The sequence below is a fragment of the Polypterus senegalus genome, chromosome 1, assembly GCF_016835505.1.
Source record: "Polypterus senegalus isolate Bchr_013 chromosome 1, ASM1683550v1, whole genome shotgun sequence".
NCBI lineage: Eukaryota > Metazoa > Chordata > Cladistia > Polypteriformes > Polypteridae > Polypterus > Polypterus senegalus.
Window position 1 is genome coordinate 55,483,121 of NC_053154.1, and position 23,144 is coordinate 55,506,264.

General features: G+C 37.2%; 1 protein-coding gene across 1 annotated transcript in view; it reads right to left on the reverse strand.

The window, feature by feature from the left end:
- The window catches only part of LOC120526187 (protein kinase C-binding protein NELL1-like), a 1,449,010-nt gene that overhangs the window by 924,306 nt on the left and 501,560 nt on the right, over nt 1-23,144 (reverse strand). Inside the window, exons 8-9 of the mRNA XM_039749219.1 lie at nt 14,283-14,417; nt 11,121-11,223 (exon numbers count right to left, since the gene is read on the reverse strand). Coding sequence (XP_039605153.1) covers nt 11,121-11,223; nt 14,283-14,417 — 238 coding nt within the window. The remainder of the gene's footprint in view (nt 1-11,120; nt 11,224-14,282; nt 14,418-23,144) is intronic.

Below are 23,144 nucleotides of genomic sequence, written 5' to 3' on the forward strand. Positions count from 1 at the left end.
TTTTCTGATGAAGGAAGTCCAGGAGATCAGTGGGAGATTTTCCTGCCAAATCATCCATGGCATACATTACAGTCAGTTCTGTTTTTAGCCAAGACAGATCAAAAACCGCTCTGTGGCTCTTGTGTTAAACTGGAGAAGGCTGCATGTGTGAAATTTTTCTTGTATTCCCTAAACTTCTGGGGGTCGAGGAGCGTGACAAACATCAGGTTTTCGTGGTCTTGAAATCTGGTCTGTGTCTGGCAAATAATATTGTCCAGAATCTTGCCATGGAGTTGGCCGTAGTGCGCGCGAGGACGCTCGGACGCTTGTGGTGGGTTCAGTGGCCTCGTAGAGTTCCTCATATCGGCTTCTATCTAATCAATGGGTCTGAATACAGTGACGTTGCCGTACGCCTGCTAGAGGGCCCTACTGACACCAACTCAAAATCTGATTGGTTGAAGCAATAGGTCAATCGACATTTATTCTGTGTTAGAGTGCATACACAACGGATTGTGAAGGCCTGTCTGCCTGGCAACAAATGATGGCTGAAATGTGATTGGTTAAATGCTTTAATACGAAGATACATGCCTGGAAGCAGCACAACCATCGGAAAAGCTATGAAAGGAAGCTGACAGATTATTTGGAATTATTTAATAAGTATTCATGGACAAAATATAATTAACATCAGATTGTGATCCAGATATTTTTACTTATGAATATGTTAAGCACAGTCCTTGACCCGCGAATATTTACCTTATATGGGCAGGCACTCAATTAAGTGGGAGGCGTGATGATGCGACACGCAACTCCGCCTCCCACGGCCATCGAGCTGCAGTCTATTACAGTATATGGACGAAAATAGGTTCCAGTTATGACCATTACGCGTAGAATTTTGAAATGAAACCTGTCCAACTTTTGTAAGTAAGCGGTAAGGAATGAGCCTGCCAAATTTCAGCCTTCTACCTACATGGGAAGTTGGAGAATTAGTGATGAGTGAGTGAATGAGTGAGTGAGTGAGTGAGTGAGTCAGTCAGTCAGTCAGTCAGTCAGTAAGGGCTTTGCCTTTTATTAGTATAGATCATTTTCATGAAATGATTTCCTTTCTGTTGAAAATGTACTTTTTGTTTGTTTGGTTACTTAAATTGTTCTAATTCAATTATGCAGGTGCACAGATAATAGGGATGCCACCGGAATTTCTATTCCAGGGTTTTGCAGACCCCAGGCTAACTGCTGCACCACTGAGGTTGTTCTCTTTGACGTTTGTGCCCCGTCCCGCTTAACTAAAAACTTACATTAGATAAGATTACTTTTGGAAGGTTTATTTTTAATCACTTGGCCTTTTGCATTATTTGGTCCATTTTCAATTTTGGCCTTTAGTATTTCAGTCCTATTTAGCTTTTCTTGGTCTATATACTATCTTCTCCATTGTATTACTTGGCCTTTATTTTATTACATATTTTGCCTTTTTGGATTGCTTGGAATTTGTTTTAATTTTATTGTTGCTTGTAGGCCTATTTGCATAATTATTTTCAAATGTATTTAAAAAACTGATTTTGCTTAGGTAACTATTCAGTTAACTAAGTTATTTTCTTGTCATTTTTTGGTTTGTAGTCTTTCTTTCAACTCTATAAATTCGAAAAGAATCATGCTCTTTTGTGATTTTTATATTTACCAAACTATTTTTCTATGTGAAAAATCTAATGACAGGAGAACATCTTAAACATGGTGTCCTAAAGGACTTAGTACTTTTTCTCTCCTGAGATATCATTCAAAAATACTCTTCGCTTTAAATTGACAAACTAATAGATGCTTTTTCTATTATCACTTATTCATTGTTTCAGTACGGTAAAACATTAACTGCCTAATCAAACACAGTAAGCAGCTTTACATTGTCCAAAAAGAGGAACTGTCCTAGTGGATGAATGCTTTGCTGCCACACAGAATTTAAGAATCAATTCTGACATGCATGTCTCCTTTTGTAATCACATAGTGCTCTACGACTTGCATTTACCAGTTATGACAAACAGAAAAATGAAAGTGGTGCCTCACTAAACTGGAAATTAAAGTTGTGCATTTCTTTCAAGCAAATCTGACTACTTCAGGAGTTTAATTAAAAAATAGTTTCTTGTAGTCTGCATATCTTTTAAAATGCTCCTTAGCTATAGGGCTTCCAGTTTCTGGAATTATCTTCTTGCTACTGAAAAGGATGTCGCTTTAGTCTGTGCATTTAACCTATACTTTCATATAACATCCTGTTAGTATGATGCACAGACAAATGTTATACTGTGTGGTATTACTTTTTATTAGCGGTTTTACTTTCTTGTATATGCTATTACTGGAAATGGTGACCACTGGTATTTTTCAATACTAACCCTCTGCCATTCAGTATGGATCATAAGATCATTCTGTGGAACTTTGTACCACTGCAAGCTTATTAAACCTACTACTCCTGGCCATGGTAAAGGACGACACAATTATTGGTAAACGTTGACAGACACAGCACAAGATCACTGTACTGTAAGTTTATGTCACAGTTACTGTATGGAAGCATGTACTGTACTACACAACAGAATGGCCTTAAGAAAGTGGGTGGCCAGTTTTTCTAGAACACCCATACACAGATTTTGTTTATTCCAAAAAATAAAGGACTATCCCACAAGTTTAGAAAAAGAGGTGACCAACCCATTAAGCGTAGCCCACAGACTGGTCAGAACATTTTAGAAAGAGTCTCTAAGTGTTCTAGGTTAACATCTTTGTAAACATTCATGTTTCAGCTTTAATTGGAGGATCTTAACAAAGATTGTGAATTCCATGAGATCTGTTGGAGGGAGATCATTTAATATCAAAAGAAATTTCTGGTAAATGTGCCGTGGATAGACAAATCAAAAGCGATGTTGCAGATATTGTGTGAGACAGATAGGGTACTGAAATACACAGAAAATGTACTGTATATTGTTGGAAAGAGAACACAGCATTCAAGGGCATGTATAGTAAAAGATCACTTGCTGGCAGAGATTCACAAAACTGCGGTGGGCTGGCACCCTGCCCGGAGTTTGTTTCCTGCCTTGCACCCTGTGTTGGCTGGGATTGGCTCCAGCTGACCCCTGTGACCCTGTAGTTAGGATACAGCGGGTTGGATACTGGATGGATGGATGGATTCACAAGAAAATTTTAGTTCACCTTGAGATCCATCAGTTCTTAACCGGCATGTATGTCTGAACAGTACTGAACACACTGCTAAAATCTATAAACAGCATGCTTAATAGATTTTGAGCTTGTTCCAGAAAAGACGGACATGTTTATCATTACTAGTAGGGCATCCTCAGCATCCCTTGATGATGGTTTGGATAAGAGACGCTGGTTTAATATGATTTTCTCAAGCATAAATGCTAAAGGAATGAGAAGCAGATCATTTGTTGCTTTTATTCTTTTTTCTTGGGCTCTTATTTTTAACCACTTACTTTTCTTTACTCGGTTGCATAAATAAATATTCTCTCTGGTCTATTGTTCTTTTTTGGTTTATTATTTGGGTAAACATCTTTTTTGGGGTGCCTGTATTGTTATAAATTGGCAAGAGGGCACAGTGATAAGCACAGCTACCTCATTAATTCAGTGTCCTGAGTATAAACCTCTCAGTGTTGCATTAAATACCCAAGACAAAAAGGTTCTTACAAACTTAATATGAATCAGGCTACCTTCTTTCTGTGTGAGAGTCATATTATAATCACTATAGTATGCACCAAATAACTGCAACTTGAAGTGGTGACATACGACATGAGCGGACATTTTAAAGACTGCATCCCAGTTCAGCTGAGAAGACACACATGCAGGACTCCATCACTTTAAGAAGGAGCTACTCTGTTCTCGTAAAGAGAATTTTTGTAACTGAAACACCTAATTCAGTTTAATAAAATGACAAATGTATGTGTATCTGTGGTTACTGAGATTAAGAAAAAATATAAAAATAGGCAAAACATGTAGAAGAAGGGTCAAAAAATCAAAAATTATAATACAAATACCAAATAAGGGCTTAAAAAAATAACAGAATTGTTCTTATTGGCCTATTCTGTTGTTTGACATTATATGCCAACAACCACAGCATGGTGGCGACTTTCTTGCATCCATTTAGGCCACGTGAAGGAGGTTAACAACTGTATAATGCTAATGACTAATAATTTTTTAAGGTGGGCAATTGATGAGTGAAAAGAGCAGTAAATTGACGTATATGCCAGCAGGAAACCAAAGCGGCAACACAACTAGGCTAGAGTCGCTAAACCAGGCTAATGTGTGGTGGCAACCAACGCTGCACTCTACCAGCCAAACACTTTGGAGTGTAAGAGTGGTCAGGTTGATAAGCAGTGGTGAGAGGAAGTGACGAAAATGGGTGGCTCTATCAGAAAAGAGAAAGGCTACCACAAGGGAAAGGGATCAGGTGTGTGTTATTATATCAGACCAAAAGGACAACACATGTATCAAATAAAAACACGACATCTACGTTGATTTCTTAGGTTTCAACCTGTCTTTCAATTTGAACTTTTTAAGTGTTCACTTACCCACAAAATGACCCCCATTTTTGTTCAAACAATACTGAACTACGTTAAAATTGACAGAATTAGTTTAAAAGTAACACTACACTGCAAAAAATTAAATGTAAGCAATGAGAACTTTTTATATCAAGCCAATAATCTTATTTTCCATATTGAAGATTTACTTACTTATCAATACATTTGTATTTAAGATTATTTAATTTATTTTAAGAAATCTTGTTAAGTTTTTTTTAACTATTTTCATTTTTTAAAGTTGACCACAGCATCAGCTCAAGGGGTGAGACTTATTTCCCTGTTGACAGCCATGTAGTTATTTTTAGTGTTTTTGGACTGATATTTGCATCTTTTTTGATGCAATTACCCATTTGTGACTTTGCTTTGTGAAAAATAACTTTTCTTTCCCATGGCTTGTCATCACAAGCTTGTCATCATAAGATGTCCAAATCTTATTGAAGAATTTCATCCCAAAGGGTTATCAACATAAAAAATGAGTACATGGGCAATCCTAGCACCGAGAAACGATGAAGACAAATGAATTAACACCAAAAATGACGATCAGTTACCCGACAAATTGGTTAAATGTATATTAATAGACTATGGTGAAATAGTTGGTGGTGATCGTGCGGAAGATGAAAACATCAACGTACAATATCTGGAAGAATATCTACAACCATTACCACCGTCCAGTCTTCCACTGCACTAATTACTGTAGAAAGAAGGATGTATCCAAGAAAGGTAATGTAGTACATCTTCCATGGATAACATTACACAACAAAAGAGATCTTTATATGCCATTCGTATTAAAATGTTAATAGTTTCCCGTTAGAATAGACAATTAACAAATCTCAGAGCCAAACATTCGAAAAAGTTGTTTTATTTAATAGAGGGAAAGAAACGAAATTCAATCACGGGCACTTATAAGTTGCGTTGTCACAATGAAAGTCCAAACACAGAATCAAAATTCAATGCAATATTGATGAAAATTTAATTTAAAAATTTTTTTAAAAAGTTTTACAGTAAAAGTGTAAGTTTAAAAGTATTTGTGTGTTAATTTCAAAGCTAAACAGAACAAAATCGTATTATGCAACGAATAACTCTAACGCAACATGAAACATCATTTACTTTAAAATTATTGTTTTACTCTCTTTTAACATGGTTAATTACTTGCTGTAATATAAAATAGTTCTATTATGTTTATGTAACAATTCCAATGAAAATAAAAATCTGTTTAAATTGTACATGCATATCCCCATACGCAAGCGACAGAACCGCAAAGAGGCTAGTGTGTAGCGCAGGCATGGGGGTTGGTGAGCGAAGTGAGCAGGGGGCAGAGACCCCTAGTTAGAGATAATAAATAGCATGTGTATCATAGTGTACTCCCTGCATCCAAATGGTGTCCTTCCTCAAAGTCTAGTGCTGGTTTTGTGTTTGTTCTCTCTGTTTGGTTTCCTCATTTGTTTTGCACTAATAAAATAAGGATTTAGCTCCTTAATTAAAAGAAAATAAGGAACATCACCAAACCAAACTCTCCCTTTACTTTGTCTTTCTCTGTCAACTGTCCTAGGACTTTCATGAGATTAACAAATCACTACCCTTTACAGAATGCTGTGAAGAGATAAAAAAAAGACAGAGAAAAGCAAATTTCCTCAAGAACACACGTGAGCAATAATGCAATAAAACATATGATAGAAGATATGCTGTTTGCAAATATTTACAAATGTAGGTTAGTATCATACTTAGTGATTTTGCACAAAAACTTCACATGTGAGAGACCTGTTGCTATAGACATTTTCTATATTTTCAGGGTTCGTGTCCCTGAAACTTTTTTATGTACTCATATTATGGTTGTACTGGCCTAATAAAGCAGAGTGAAAACATAGGCCAATGCCCAGTGTTCAATAATTTAGAACCATTTTGGCTTTTGATCACTTAGTGAAGGTCAATTGGTGGCTTAGTGGGGTTTACTGCTTCCTCAGGGTTCCTGAATCCTGGGTTGGAATTTTGGAGTGGTATTGTTCATATGTGAACATTTTTCCTATATCTGATTGTGTTCTTCTTCATGTTTTCCTCACACATACCAAAAAATTACATGTTATGTTAAACAGAGACAATAAATTGGTCTTACAGAAAATCTGTGAGAGGGTGTACATGAATCTATCGTGAAACAGCCTAGCGTCCAATTTAGGGATTGACCCTGATAAGATCCAGAAGCTGTTGGGATAGGTCTTAACCTGAGCAAAACTGAACTATATTAAGAAGGATCTTCAATGGATGGATGGACAGTTTATTCTGTTTAATTAATACTCTTAGCAACATGTGAATAAAATATCAACAATATTTTTTCTTTCTGAAAATAAACTTTTCTCTAACTGCTCTCTCCCAAATTTCATATAAAATATAAATATTTTATACATTTCACATGCAGTTCCTACTCCTATAGGAAATTAAGTATTTTACATGCAGAAATTGTGGAACGAGGGGGCCTTTAGAAGCAAACATCTGTATCTGCAATATACCAAGGACACCACTGATATCAACAAAAATGCAATTAAACCATGCAGTGAAAAGAAAAACAATACTAAGTAGAAATAAACAACTTAAAACAATAACCCTGCTGCTTCTCTGGGTTTACCTTCATGGATGTTCATCATGGTCCATCAGGTGGAGCAGTTTGTTCACTTTTCACTCATCTAGTATTGTAGTAATCCACTCTCATCTCACTCGCTTCTTCTTCTCTTTCTCGCTAGCCTGGCCTTACTTCCCCCTGCAGTGAGCCCTTCACCTCAGCTCACCTCCCAATTCTCCGTTCCATGAGTTATCTGCCATGAGCAGCTTTACAACCCACTGGGGTCTCTTTCAACCGAGCCCCAAAATCCCTTCCAGGATTTGGCAGACTTAGTTTTGGTGGAAAAGTTAAACTAGAACTGCCTCTAGAAGACCATGTTGCTTTTTTACCTCCTGAACCTTCAAGAGGCCATGAAGAGCCGGATCACTTAACCAGCCTTAATCCCTTAAAGGGCCAACAATATGCTGTTCTCTTGGACATGGACAGGAGAGTACTGAACTCGTCCTTCTTATTTCTGAGCTCCCACTTCACATGGTCCCAGCCTTCCCAGCTACTGGCCATGTGCAGTCACTTGCTGGCCAGGAGGTCTTGTGGTTTCTTGCTGCTTCATCACTTTTCCTGGACTGGTGCTCTTGCCTGTTGTCCTTTAGGATTGACTCAATTAGTAAACTGAGTTTACATGCTAGTGCCCTACTTGCACAAGTGCGCTGATTTAAATGACTACTTCCAGTGTTTTCCTCAAGTCTCTTTGGATCTTTCTAGATTCTTTCCATGTCAAATGCTGCCTACACAATCATATGTTGGGTTATACTATTGAATAAATGATGATAATGAATTTAGATTTATCTACTTCTAGGAGTCTGTAAAGGTTAAATGAAGATGTGCAAAACCATAGAACTGAAAAAGGGTGGATTTTCCCATCTGAATGTCTATATAGCCATGCCTCACCAAAGGCCTTAATTTGACAAAACAAATAATTAGTAAAAACAGTTCCATTGTAATTATAAACCCCTTGTCTTCAATTACTCAAGCTCATCCTGAACAAACTATTTGACATCTTCAGATTTTAAAGGGCTTCTCTAAAGACACCTAACCCTGGTCAGGGCATATACTGTATTTGAATGATGGGAAGCACTGCTAATTGGGTGAGAACAAGAAGTTTTCAAACTAATTAATACTTATAAAAAATGAAACACACTAGGATTTGAACCAAAGTAAAGAAACGGGGGGAAAAACATCTAACATGTTGTCTAATAATAGAAATAAAACTGTAAAAACACAAGGGGGAATGACAGAACATCCCACAAGGTGGTGTAAACAAAACCACACTGATAATACTAGTTGTAGCCAAGTAAACTGCTCCATAAAAAGACTACATCAATTTCCTACTAATCTTTCAAAATATCCCTTAATCTTAGTGGCCTAATGTGCTGTTGTAGAAAGCCATATTCAGTGCTTAATATGAACATGGTAATAACAATGCACATCTGTCCACATAAAATAAAAATATTGGTGCCAAAACTATAGCATTAGCATTTTAATTTAGGTAGTAGATTAGATGGCAGACTTTTTCTTATTCATAAATTGGAAATATACCACTGGGATTTCTAATATCGCTTTCCATTTCATATCTGTCACCACTGAGAGGTCCAAAATGTAAAATGAATGCATGAAACTGTTTGAATACTGTACATGATTTGTAAACCTTTGGCTATTAATTAGTGGGAGAGATTGTGAGATCATACACCAAACTACAACATGGTGTCCTATGGATGTTGACTCTCTTCTAACTGTACATGTATAAGTCATAATACCATTATTACTCACCATGTAACCAACAATCTCAAACTTGAACAAATGTGTTGATTTATGGATTTCATTCTCTGTGGTAAATGAACGCTACAAAGAATAAAGTCTACTTGCTGTTCATGTAAATGGTTGTCCTGCAAATCTGTAATGGTAAGGCCTCATCTGATATTTACACACCACGTCTATACTTTGTTTTGGGGGCATTTTCAGTGTCATGAGAAAGTTCATTTAGATTTCAAATATGTGTGCAAAAAACAAATAATAATACAGTCCAAATTTAGGATGAACCAAGTGTTGGATTAGTATGTAGGAAAGAGATAAAAGAAAGAGGAAAAGCTATAAAGGTTGAGAGGGAGTATATACAGGAAATAGAGGACTAACAACAGAAAACATAAGGCATATGAAGAAAATACACTAGGAATGCAATGAACCAGAAAATTAAGTGCCATAGGCAATAAATGAATGAAACAGTTAGTAGACGGGCCCTCAGTTTGAATTATGGTGTTGGAATAAAAGAAGTCTCTCCACCAAAAATGAGAAGTGATATCTGGACAAACAGAAAGGGGGCTAACCAGGAATATTACATCTAAGCTACAGAAGAGTTACAAGGCTAGCTTCAGACTTTAACATTTAACACATTGGTCTCTGGAGTTAATAGTATAAACTGGTGCTGTTCAGGTATGTCACTTTAAATCTCTATAGATGAGCACTTGTCGCAAATCAGCCTTTAGATACATACATTTGATGATTCTTACAGGGAGATTTAAAATGGACAAAATGCACACTTCTCTTTAGCCTAAGGTTCATTTACTGTGCCCTTTAAACTCACTACTAGAGTAGGAGCCTTTCTATGCATTTCATCTGATATTGTATTTAATTTCAATTGTTGTATTCATCATCTGTTTTTTTGTATTTTGGTACATTTACTAGTCAGCAATAGAAAGTTAAGTAAGAATCTCACTATAAGTTGTACAGATGTGAAAGGACGCTGACCAACTCAGGCATACAACTAAAGATACCACAATTTTAAACATATTTTAAGGTGAAGATATGAGAAACTTTCTCTCTCAAAGGCATGTTACATATGGATTCAAAAAAGAAGTAGGCCTTACTTTGTTTTGGCAAGAATTATTTAAAAGCCAGCAAAAACACAGTTAAGTAGATACTAGCCAAATCTCTTCTTTGGTCACTCAGTTTTCTTATGCCGTAATGATCTTCTTGCCAGTTGCTTAGGCAGCACAGCCATTGGTATGTTAGACAGATCCCTGATATCTTAACATCCAACATTTCACTTCACCATGGATTGCTAGTTAACCTTAAGCTGATTGTAAGTGGCACTGATTTGAAAGCATCACTCACCTCACTAAACAAATTCTGAAATCTTTTTTTATTACTTAACATGTAAATAAATGAATTTTTTTTGAGGTACATACTAATGAGGCCCTGCTGTAACAGCCCCGATCAGGTTTAATTAATTTTATCTTTGCACATTTCATGTATAATGAAGTTTAAAGCAGACACAGTGATATCAACAAATATACGAAAAATAAGTATTTTTTATCCTTTATTTTCTAAAAGACAACCCGTACAAAGTTTGCTAAAAAACAGAATTGATTAACCTTCCACCACATGTCTGTACTTAAGGATTTACATTTAAAAATACTTAAAGTCAGGCCTCACACAGGTGTTTCAGAAAGACCATTTTTGACATTCATCATTCAGTCAATAGTCTTATATAAAGTTTTTCACACTGTTAGGTCAAAATACTTGAAAGTGCTTTACAGAGCCATTTACAGTATTACAGATCAAAATGTATACATACAATTCAGCATACATGCATCCGACTTCATGTTCATAATACAGGAATTTATTTATCCACTCAGTGTTTCTCAAGCCACTTCCCAAAGCAAAACCGAATTTCACTCTGCAGAGTGTCAGTCCAGTGGAGCAGACATGTGAAAGAAGTTCATCGTGATACTGTCTGCTTGCACATTCAGTTTTTGTGGTACAGTTAACATGCTTGATATATTTGTATAATCAACACCACAGAATTTAACAAAAGAAAAAAGATTACTATTACGGGGCAAAAAGTTTAAAGACAAGTATAACTTTTCTAAAATATCGTGAATTAAGACTCAAAGCATATAGTCTCTCAGAGAGTAAATTCAATTATCTGACCATCCAATCACTTTTTTCTTTTTTTTTTTTATTCAACTCACGTCTGCATTGTTTACAGCATTTCCCTTCAACCAGAACAGGCAATGTATCTCCAGAGCAGTTGGCTGCAGGGCAGAAAATTCTCCGGCACTCCACCACACCATTCTGTGAGACAAATATCACAATAGAGAAATTAGCCAGGAACACAAAACATGTCCAGTTTCATGATCAGCCCCTCAGACGGGAAAGGATATTATTATACTGGCAGGTAAAAGGGACGGAGCAGTGCGGCACCGTTGTGCTCAAATGATCACTCTAGCATTTACTTTTGTAAGATATGTTCCAAATAAATATATCTTCATACACTGATATAATACCTTTTAAATAAAGTACTTACCCTAAATAAACACATACAAACAAATACAAAAGAAAACAATTTATATCAAAAAGGAAAGTAATTATTGGATTTGCAGAAAGAAAATGATAAGTACTGTACTGGAATTTTAAGATGTGTGTCAGGAGATAAAATGATAAGGAGAATCATGAATCTTTTACACCTGAACAGCCAGCGGCAGGCAGCTAGTCAATTAATGAACATTAATGATGCACAGATGAACAGCCACCATGAACAAGTGCCAGCACACTCCATTGGCCAGACACCATAGCTGTCGCAGCGGGAAGTCAACTCTCAGTGTTCCTTCCTATTCTTGAAGCATTTTCCTCTCGTACATAGCCAGATAGAAATTTAACCATTTCCAATTATTATCTTTCGCCCTCCACTCCTCTCCATTCTGTTTTTTAAAATTGGCATTTTAAACCAGCATTAGATGGGACAATGACAACCCATATTTTAAAGAAATGGATTTTTACTCTGGACAATGCAATGTATTCCAGCTACTTGCACTCAAAGAGCAGTGTGTGACACTGATACGGACTGAGACACGACAGGTCAGATTTATAATGAAGCATGTAAGTTAGTGTCAGTACATTTCACATTAGGGGGACCTAATAGCAAAATCTACTGTAGGTTCGGGGTTCTCAAGGTCAGTCCTGGAGTACCACTGTGGCTACAGGCTTTCATTCCAAACAGTATTACAAATCATTAGGTCTCTCTCATGGCTCATCAATCTACATCTATAACCTGGCCTTTTTTATTTTATTATTCTGCATTCAGAAAACTGCTCTAGTATTTGCATTTAGGAGAAATTCACAAATATGTTTTCTTGGTCATAGTTGTAAACACTTAACTTTCTTTTATCATTTTTATTTCAGTTGACCTTATTGTCCTTAAATTGTATTTAGATACTGACAATGATGAGCGGTTTAGAGAAATGACACTGATTTTTGTTTTTTTTGTTCTTTATTTCGCCTTATACAATTTCTTGTATTAGGAATTTGTTAGTTTTCGCATACCCCTTGGGGTCAGAGCGCAGGGTCAGCCATTGTACAGCACCCCTGGAGTAACTGAAGGTTAAGGGCCTTGCTCAAGGGCCCAGCAGAGTAGGATCTCTGTTGGCAGTGACGGGGGATTTGAACTGGCAACCTTCGTGATACCAGTGCATATCCTTAGCCTAATTTAAAGCAGATCTGCTACTTCATTATTACATTCGTGGGCAAATTGTAATAAAAGGCTTAAATAAATGGTCCTCAATGTCAGTCTTGTTAAGCACCTTAATGGCAGGTGTTTATTCCGACCACCTTGTGCATTCAAACAGACTCCTGCCTTTATTAAACAAGCTGTTATTTTCTACAAATTACAAAATGATTCTGCTAAAGATTTAGGGGAATATCCATCCATTTTCTAACCCGCTGAATCCGAATACAGGGTCATGGGGGTCTGCTGGAGCCAATCCCAGCCAACACAGGGCACAAGGCAGGAACCAATCCTGGGCAGGGTGCCAACCCACCGCAGGACACACACAAACACCAAGCACACACTAGGGCCAATTTAGAACCGCCAATCCACCTAACCTGCATGTCTTTGAATTATGGGAGGAAACCGGAGAAAACCCACGCAGACACGGGGAGAACATGCAAACTCCACGCAGGGAGGACCCGGGAAGCGAACCCGGGTCTCCTAACTGCGAGGCAGCAGCGCTACCACTGCGCCACCGTGCCGCCCTTAGGGGAATATACTGTAGCAAAAATTTGTGTTTGTGACAATAACTATTAAGATTTTGCTCTTTTTTATGCTCTGGTCATTTATGCCTTTTCGAATTCATTAGCTCACAAGTGAATTTTATACTGAAGTAGCTCCTTCCCTTTAGTATTTGTTGTCATTTGCACCGGTGTCGGTATCTGGATACAATTAAGGGAGTAAACTCCACAGGAAAGGGGGAATTAAAAAGAATATGGTAAAGAGAAGTTTAACATTTAAAAATATGGCAAAAAAGACGCACATTTCTGAATTTTCTTTATAGATAAATATACTAACACACAAAAAAGAGAACAAAAAAACTAATTAAACAATTAGAAGTAGGACTTAACCATTTATTTGTTAAACTGATTGGAATGAAAACAGCCACAGTGATACCCCAGAACTAAAACTTGGGAACCCCTCATCTGAGTAACTGAATGCAAAAGAATTGAACTACATTGATTTACATCATCCTAATATCTGGGTGGTAACACATATGAAACAAATCATGGCCATCTGGAATTGGAGGTTTTGGTATAAAAAGGTGATTCTTTTCTTTCATGCACCACATGGCTTACCTGGGCTGAATGGCTGCAACCCACCTCCAGTTCTATTTCTCCACTTAGGTATCATTAGGGGTGAAGATTATTCTTGACATTTTTTGTGGCATTCTGTTCAATTTCACCCCCACAAAATGAATGTATATCTAGCCATACAGGTAGTGAATCAAACATGGAGAAATCTGCATTCTCTCCAAAACCGTGAACCTGCATTCTACCCCAAAACTCTCCAGTTTCCAGTTATAGTTTACAGTAATAAAATATGAAAACACTTTCCTCAGGCTTGTATTATTGTTTTCCTCTTTCACATGATATTCCTAAAAAATCTACTGGCAAATCGTACATTTGCTCAGCATGGTGGTTTGATGTGCTGCTGTAAAAGCACAGTAGGATAAATTGTTCAAGTTGGAGGCCAAATGTACCTGATTAAGATAAAAAGTACCTGTTTTTTTTTTGTCTACATGAATGAAAAAGCTGTTGCATAACTTTATTTACGAGACTGTAACAAATGATTTAAGAGTACCTACCTTGCAAGCACAGTTCCTGCAGTTTTGAGGCTCTACCCATGATTCTTTGTCTCTGTATACTATCCCATTGACTGTGCATGTTTTCTCACAGTGACAACTCTCCAACTGGCTCAGTCTTGTTTCTGCATAATTTAGCTGAAAATGAAAAGATGACATTTGTCATTTACTACTTAGTCTCTTTCACTGTATGCATTTAAAAGTTAGGAATTATTAAACTGGATTTATACTGTATATTTATTTTGAAATACGTAAAAAATGTATTCATTCAGAGGGAGGAAAATATTTAAGAACAGACCAAGCTAATTGTACATTAGGTGCTGTAAACTTTCTTTAAACCTTCACTTTAATTGATCTGTTTAGTTTCTCAAATATCAAAATGTTAAAATGTCAGAACATCAATCAATTCAGAACTGAAATAAATGGGTGAGACACAACTGAAGGTTAGTCCAATCTTTTAAAAGGCTTTTCATCTGTACTTCCTCTTGTTGTCTAAAAATAGTAGACCATTTGACAATACGTTGTAATGATAATCTTTCTAAATTTGAAAGAGGAAGGTCAGTAAACCCATCAGTGTGATGTAGTGGAAGAACACTCAACAAAACAGAAGGAACTAAGGTCACCCGAAGCGCCAGTATTACACTGCAGTAAAAACACAATGAAACAACAAAGTTTCAAAGTTAACAGATATTTTTAATTTCAAAATATTTTATTCTTGCTTGAATATTCAGTTTCAGAAAGACAGTGATAATTCTTTGATTTACTGACCAATCAGTAAACTTCAATGTTCACGACAACCTTTAGTACTTTATTAGGTAGGAAAGTTCTTTAAATCATCCAGTCCCTAAATGGCTCAGCAAGCATAAATAGAATTAAAAAAATATGTGATTGTAACAATGGAAGACAACTGCAGGTTGTCGAAACTGCACATCTGACCATAAAAGAAATTCATTTTCAGTGGAAGATGGTTTATTTTCTTTTTAGTGTGGGAGTTAAGGTGAGGAAAGGGCAAGATTGTGGTCTTTGTATAGATAAGGATTCAATCAAAATCATAACCAAAAATAACTTTAAAAGAAAACAAAATCTATAGGGTTTTATTAGAAAGTAGTTATTGTGATTGTCATCCTTCAATAAGATGGTGGCAGTGATGTAGGCTGCTGGGACATACTGTATGTCAGAAGCCTCTCAACAGCTACAGTATTTACTACAACTGCTACAAATATAGAAGTATATGACGCGGCTCTGAATTAGATTAAGCAGATTTGATAATGATGGATGGATGAATGGATGGATAATAACAATGGTAATACTAATATTTAAATAGCAGAAAAGGAATTGTTCTGCATTACATAAGAACATACATTTAATTCAATGCTTAATGGAGTTTGATTTGATTGGGTGGTTAAACACAGTGTCAGCACTTTAATGGCAGTCAAGTTTAACATTAAATATCAGTAAACAGGCCCCTCTTAGTTTGAGATACTGCCAGGTTGCACCTGCTTGATGAATTACCCCTCGGTAAAAGTCTCACCATTGTCATAATTAATTTTTCCAATAGGTTCTCAGCCAAATAAAAAAAAATAGAATTTAGAAATATGGTACTTTATGTTATAAATTACGTTTAACTGACCAAATTACGAAAATACATGAGTAAATGATTACTGTATATAGAATCCGATTATTCTACACACGTGTGTTCATTAATAAAATTAAATGTGACAACAACAGTTAGGCCAATTAGGAATTAAACTAACTCAGAAAAAAACATAGCAGTAAAAGGAAAGTGTAATACTATTTTCCAACCTGTAGTGTATCTTTAAAACAACAGGTATTGCTAATACGGCTAGAATAAAACTGTTAATTTAAAGAAAAGATAAACCATCAATGTACTATTAATATTTATATCTTCAATACATAGGCCCATATACCAATATTAGAATGGAACCTCAAAAATATAAACCGGGTGCCAAATTCGTCATTTATCTTCATTAAAAAACCTACTTATTATCCAAATATAATGCCCTCACAGTTCAACAACATATTAAAATCAATCCAATGAAAAATAATGTATTAAGAAAATAGTCTCAATGACTGTTAATGTGTTAAAACTTGGAGAAAGAGGATGTCTCACAGTTCACCAAGATGCAGATAGTATATGTCTTGAACCCCAAATCTACAGTAGAAGCCAACAGAACTAATAATACTCAAATCTGGAGTGTACCACTTGATACCAGCTTACTAGCTCAACTGAAACTCAGTGTCCTACCATTAATAAAATTAAGTAATTAACATCCCATCTTATCATTTATAAAAATTCTGGGTAGGCCAGTTGCTTGTTATGTTAGCTGCTATGGCTCAAAGACGACATCTTGGTGCCTTTGAGAGAACTGGCTATTGACGTTCATTGATTGAGACTGCTCAGTATTCAAAAGTGACGGGTGTTGCAAGAAATCCGCCATTGGCTTTGGGAATGTGGTGGTGCACACTAAAGTGCTACAGTCCCAAAATGTTTGTTTCCCATTATGAAGAATTTTGGCACATCTATTATGGTGTTCAGTCTAGTCATGGTACATACCCACTGGTGCATGCCTAGAAAGCAAGGCAATTGCAAACAAATACAAAGCAACTCTCACTGAAAACATGTATACAATGTTGCAGCATTTGTTCCCTGATTGTAATGCAATTCCTCTGAGGATGATGCAGCCAAACATTGGATACAGATCAATGAATCTTTTATGATAACTATGTAAACCATATACCACAATAAACATGTGCAAACAGCAGCTTTGTATTTTTCACTGTTTTTTTTCCAAACTTATTTACTAGTTACTAGTCTTAATTAAAATTACAATTGATCTGGCTTTTTGTCACTGATAGTATCCACTAGAAATCGGATAAATGGATTTTAAATGGATTTTAAATGTACCGACTAAATAAAAGGGCAAGTTATAGGACTCACTCTGGACCCCATGGAGGTAGTAGTGAAGGAGAGAATTAAAACAAAACTGAGTTCCACTATGAACAATGTTGCACATCCTCTCTCTGACACACCAGCACTTACTGTATGACTTTCAGCCAATGAATCATTCAGCAGAAGTGTGTCATGAAACACGACTTGGGCTTCTTCGTACCAACAGCAATACGTCTGCATAATGCTTCATTGTGACTGTGACAGTCAAGTCAGAACAGAGGAGTAATAGGAATGGAAGTACAGAAGAAGGGAAAGCAAGAAAGGCCAAAGCAGAGGTGGATGGATAAAGTAAAAGAAGATCTGAAGGGAAAGGTCATGACTGGCTAGGAGGTGCAGTACGGAGCTGTATGGAGAAAGTTGATCGAGCACATCAACCTCACAAAGAATTGGGAAAAGATGAAGAGGAAGATTTCTTTATTTGTATAGTTAATTGTGATTTGATTTTTGTTAAGGTTAAAAATAAGTTTTTAAATTTTAAAAAGTGAAAAGTAAACATTTGAGTTAAAAAAAAACCATGTCTAAATTTCAGACTAATATTCTGTTAAGTGTGTAAGTGTGTACTGGAGTATTTAATCACTTAAGGGCTGCTTTGGGAAACAAGTATACGGCTCCCATGATAGGCTGTATAACAAAGCACTGCACTAATAAAAAGAATTAGTAACCAAAGTGGATAAAAGGAACTTGTAAGGATATTACAGTATAATTAAAATTTTAACGAGGCCAGAAATTAAATTACAAGCAGCCAATGGCCCTCACCTTGATGTTTCTAGTAATGCTCTCCATAAGTATTAGTATAAGTTGGCTCCAGACTTTTCGGAGTTACACCTTACCTCTTGTCACTTATTTACTTGGTGGTCTGTGCGAAAGAATAATTTAGAGGTAAAAGTAAAGTATTTTGGTTTGCAGTGTACACTGAAATATATAAGCATTTGTTTTAAACTGTCATGAAGGGAACAACTGAAAGGGTTAAAAGGTAGAGGTAATGCACAATATATACTAAGGAATGATTAAGAGATGAGCAAATGTCAATAAACCTGGACAGTTGTTGCATGCACAGAAAAATTCAGGGTGACAGCTAAATCCAATGGATATGAGAAGAACAAGAATGTAATGAAATAAACTTTTATTTTTTTGTAAGTCACTTGGGTGTAGACTATCAATCTGACCAGAGTAAATGTATACCTTAACTGACAATGTTATGAAAATTCAATTATTTAAATGATCATTCTGCAACAGACTAGTGTGATGAATGCTCCCTCTTCAAGCATTTGCTGAAGGTATAATTAAAGATGCAATGAACAGTATTTCTCCTGCGTGTATTCTGATTCAAAGACGTTTTATCAAACTTGTTATCAAACTTGTTGATTTCTACCACATCAAGCATCAATAAAATTACAAAGACTAAGGTGTAAAAGTTCAATGACAGACAGGAAATAAACAGCGACGTCCCTGAAAAAGACGTCGCTTGGATGGAGGCAAATGTTTGCTCCAAAACCTGTATGTACCTTCCAGCATTAATGGTGGCTTCACAGATGTGCATGGGCACTAACACACCCCCATACCATCACAGATGCTGGCTTTTGAACTTTGCGCTGATAACAATCCGGATGGTCCTTTTCCTGTTTGGCCTGAAAGACACGACGTCCATGATTGCGTCAATCCATCTCAGATGAGCTCGGGCCCAGAGAAGCCGGCGGCATTTCTGGGTGTTGTTGATATATGGCTTTCGCTTTGCATGGTAGAGTTTTAACTTGCACATGTTGATGTAGTGACGAACTGTGTTAACTGACAATGGTTTTCTGAAGTATTCCTGAGCCCACGTGGTAATATCCTTTACAGAATGATGTCGGTTTTTAATGCAGTGCCGCCTGTGGGATTGAAGGTCACGGGCATCCAATGTTGGTATTCGGCCTTGCCGCTTACGTGCAGAGATTTCTCCAGATTCTCTGAATCTTTTGAAGAAAATTATGGACAGCACATGATGAAATCCCTAGATTCCTTGCAAATGTACGTTGAAAAAAGTTGTTCTTAAACTGCTGGACTATTTGCTCACGCAGTTGTTCACAAAGTGGTGAACCTCGCCCCATCCTTGCTTGTGAACGACTGAGCCTTTTGGGGATGCTCCTTTTATACCCAATCATGACAAACACCCGTTTCCAATTAACCTGTTCACCTGTGGAATGTTTAAAAAAGGTCTTTTGCTGCCCCAGTCCTAGCTTTTTTGGAACATGTTGCAGGCATCAAATTCAAAATGAGTGAAATTTGCAAAACAACAATAAAGTTTATCAGTTTGAACATTAGATATCTTGTCTTCGTAGTGTATTCAATTGAATATAGGTTGAAAAGGATTTGCAAATCATTGTATTCTGTTTTTATTTATGTTTTACACAACGTCCCAACTTCATTGGAATTGGGGTTGTACAAGACAAAAATCTGAGTCACCATAGAAAATCTCAGAGAAAAGGAAAAAATGAGCAAACACCAATCTGGGAAATCTGAAAACACCAAACCAGGAATCTGGAGCAGTAAGGTGGCTGCATTAAGGTGTGCACCACCGCGTAACTCTATAATAAAATTTTACACATAAAACGAAGAAATTATAGTTAGGCAGGAAGTGCGGACCAGAGGCTTTGGCACTGGACCCAGGGCAGGTCATTTATGTGAAATCTATGAAAGTCAAAATACTGTGGAAGACAGAGGGTGCCACAAAGCCCCAAACACCATACACAACTGACACACACACGCAGAGTCACGGGTTCAAATAAAGGTCTTTATTCTTCCAATAACTTTCTGACCAAGACAAACTAAATCAACAGTGATTCTTTGCTTCTCTCTTCTTTCCTCAAACTTCCTCACTTCCTTCCGCAAGTGCTGCCCTCTTCCCTCTGGCTCTGACTTGCTAAATGAGATCAATCGGTTCCTTTTATCTTGGACTCGGGAGTACTTCTGGTGCCATGGCACAGCCCAACAGAAGTACTTACAGGACAATCAGAAGCCAGCACAACTATCTGTTGCACCCTCTGTTGGCACCCACAGACCTCAGCAGGGCTGCCTTATTGTACTACAAATCCCATGATTCATGGTGGGTATTGGAATGGGTCCTGAATCCCAGGGATGCTGCCATCTAGCATGTTGCAGAGGCATAAAGTTTTGAAGCAAAGCCTCCCTCCATCGTTCTGTCACATTGGCCTCTCGGCCAGTTAATCAGAAGGAGCAAGTCCCGGTTGGGATGCCCATCCATGTGTGTGATCCTTTACAATACCTTCAAATAAAGTGCTTCAGAATGGTGTCCACTATAATTTATGTATAAAGTTAAGAGGTTTATTCTTATTGTTACATGGCAGGTGTATGCCCAGCTCTTTAAATTATGAAAGTGAGACTAAATCACTTTATTTAGCTTGATGGGCTTATCAACATATATCATTGTTGTTTTTTTTTGTTATTCCAACTATGTGTGTTAACCAGTCACAGGGTTATTTATTGTTTCAAATGGAAGTCTTGCTGGCATAGACCCCAGCTTCCCTGTGAGCACAACCTGGGTAAGTTGGTTTGGAAGGTAAATGTTTTTTAGACAGATGGATGGATGGTTTTACTAAAAATTATAAATGAAAGGACTATCTCAGAAGGCTAAAGCTCAGAAAATGAGAACAAAGTGCCAGCTATTAGTAACAAAAAGGAAAGTGAAAGAAAGGCATATTTAAAATATTGGAGGAGCTTCAGCAGTCTGACACTAAAAAAGATGCTGCTGCAGACACAAATAGCTTGTCATTTTTTGATGTGTATCTGCTTACTTTAATAAAATATATTCTAATCTACAGTATATTAACAGATATGTCTGTTTACTGTTGTGTTTCTGCTGCATCCAATCCACTCCATTGAGATTAAGAAAATAAATGGAGAAATGGATATTACCACCTGCTCCGAATTGTTAAAATGTTGTGTAAAACTTCTAAAACGTTTTACCAACATCTACCTACAACCCAAAATAGTCTGCAAATTCCACTAGGATCTTTCTAGAATTTTTTGTGGCAATTTTTGTCTCTTTCTAGTTCTTGTAAGAAAGACCACTGCAGAAGCAAGTTATCCACCCAGGCTAATGAAGGCAATATGATTGATTGACCCAATTAAAAATATTGTACTGCCAGGGAATCATTATCCCTGCACTAAGTTGACTGAAATATCTAATCAAAGTCTATTCATGGCAATTAAGTGCAGCAGTAGTTTCTTTAGCAGCCAGAGATAATTTTACACAATACAGTAAGAAGTATTTTTGTGCCCATATTGTAACAAATATCTGAAGAATTCACTGTGTTAACAGGGTGGCACTGTGGCACAGTGGTTAGTATTGTTGCCTCACAGCTCTAGAGTTACAGATTCAAATCACAGCTTATTCAATGCCTACATGGAGTTTACATGTCCTCTCCACTGGCCTTCTCTGGATATCGCTATGTACTCTCAAAGACAAAACAGTTAAGACTGTGTGCATGAGTGTGCCTTGGTTTCTTCCTTATGTAAGACACTGCTAGAACAGGCTTGGCATCCTGTGACCTGATATTGGAATAAGTAGTTTCTAAGATGAATGGATGGACTGATTTTACTGTTAGATTTAAAGTTACTGCCTTTAAGCTTTCATTTTGTGCAGAGAAAATACATCGGATTTGGAGCATGTCACATGCATTTCAGCTCTGGAGAACACACTAGCGATAGTGCAGTATGTTCTTTGTCTTCTGAGGTCAATAGACTGTAAAATACTTCCCCCTCTGTCTTGACAGCTGCAAAAAGCCTTATCTCTGTACCAGCAACAAAGCTGAGCAGAACTGGTGATTTGTAATTCTTTACTTTGGAAAAACTGAATAAGCGTCAGTATAAATCTTTAAAAAGTCATTGTTTCATAAACAAGAAGAAGCATTGGTCCGAAGCAACTGGCATTTGCAATCTAAGTGTAGCACTAAATAGAAAAGAAAAAGATGGTTGACTAAGTAACAGGAAATCTGTAAAGGAGGTCTTTGGCGACTACTGTACAAAATGGGGTCTGTCCCAGTGCTTTGAAACTGAATGACCGATGACTGCTGCTGCAAAGCCTTTAGAAGTGCATGTCACAGTACATAAGAAACACACAAACTCTTTAATTGGGAGGCATGATGGTGGAGAGAAGAGGGCTACTGCCACCCATTATCAAGAGACAGGGTTTATATCCTAAAAGGAGCACTGCTTGTAAGGAATTTACATGTTGTTCTATATTTTCGTGTGGTTTTCACTGAGTAGTGTAGTTTTCCTCCCACATTCCAAAGATGCCCTTGTTATTTTATTTGATGGCTGTAAATCAGGCCCAAATTGAATCAATACTAGAGTCATTTTGGTGGCCTGTATGAATTTAGAGTTATTAACTATGTCAAAAGGAACAGGACTGATTCATCTCACCCTGCTCATCGCTTGTTCCAAAAAACATCACTCAGATACATGCTTTGAATCATCCATCCATCCATTATCCAACCCGCTATATCCTAACTACATGGTCATGGAGGTCTGCTAGAACCAATCCTAGCCAACACACACACAAGGCAGAAAACTAATCCGGGCAGGGTGCCAGCCCACCGCAGGACACACACACACCAAGCACACACTAAAGACAATTTAGGATCGCCAATGCACCTAACCTGCATGTCTTTGAACTATGGGAGTAATCTGGTGCAGCCGGAGGAAACCCACGCAGACACGGAGAGAACATGCAAACTCCACGCAGGGAGTACCCGGGAAGCGAACCCGGGTCTCCTTACTGCGAGGCAGCAGTGCTACCACTGTGCCGCCCTGCTTTAAATCAACTAAAACTAAAACTAATAGATATCTAAACAGTTTCTTTCCCAGGGCTGTAGCCATCACAAACCAGTAATTTA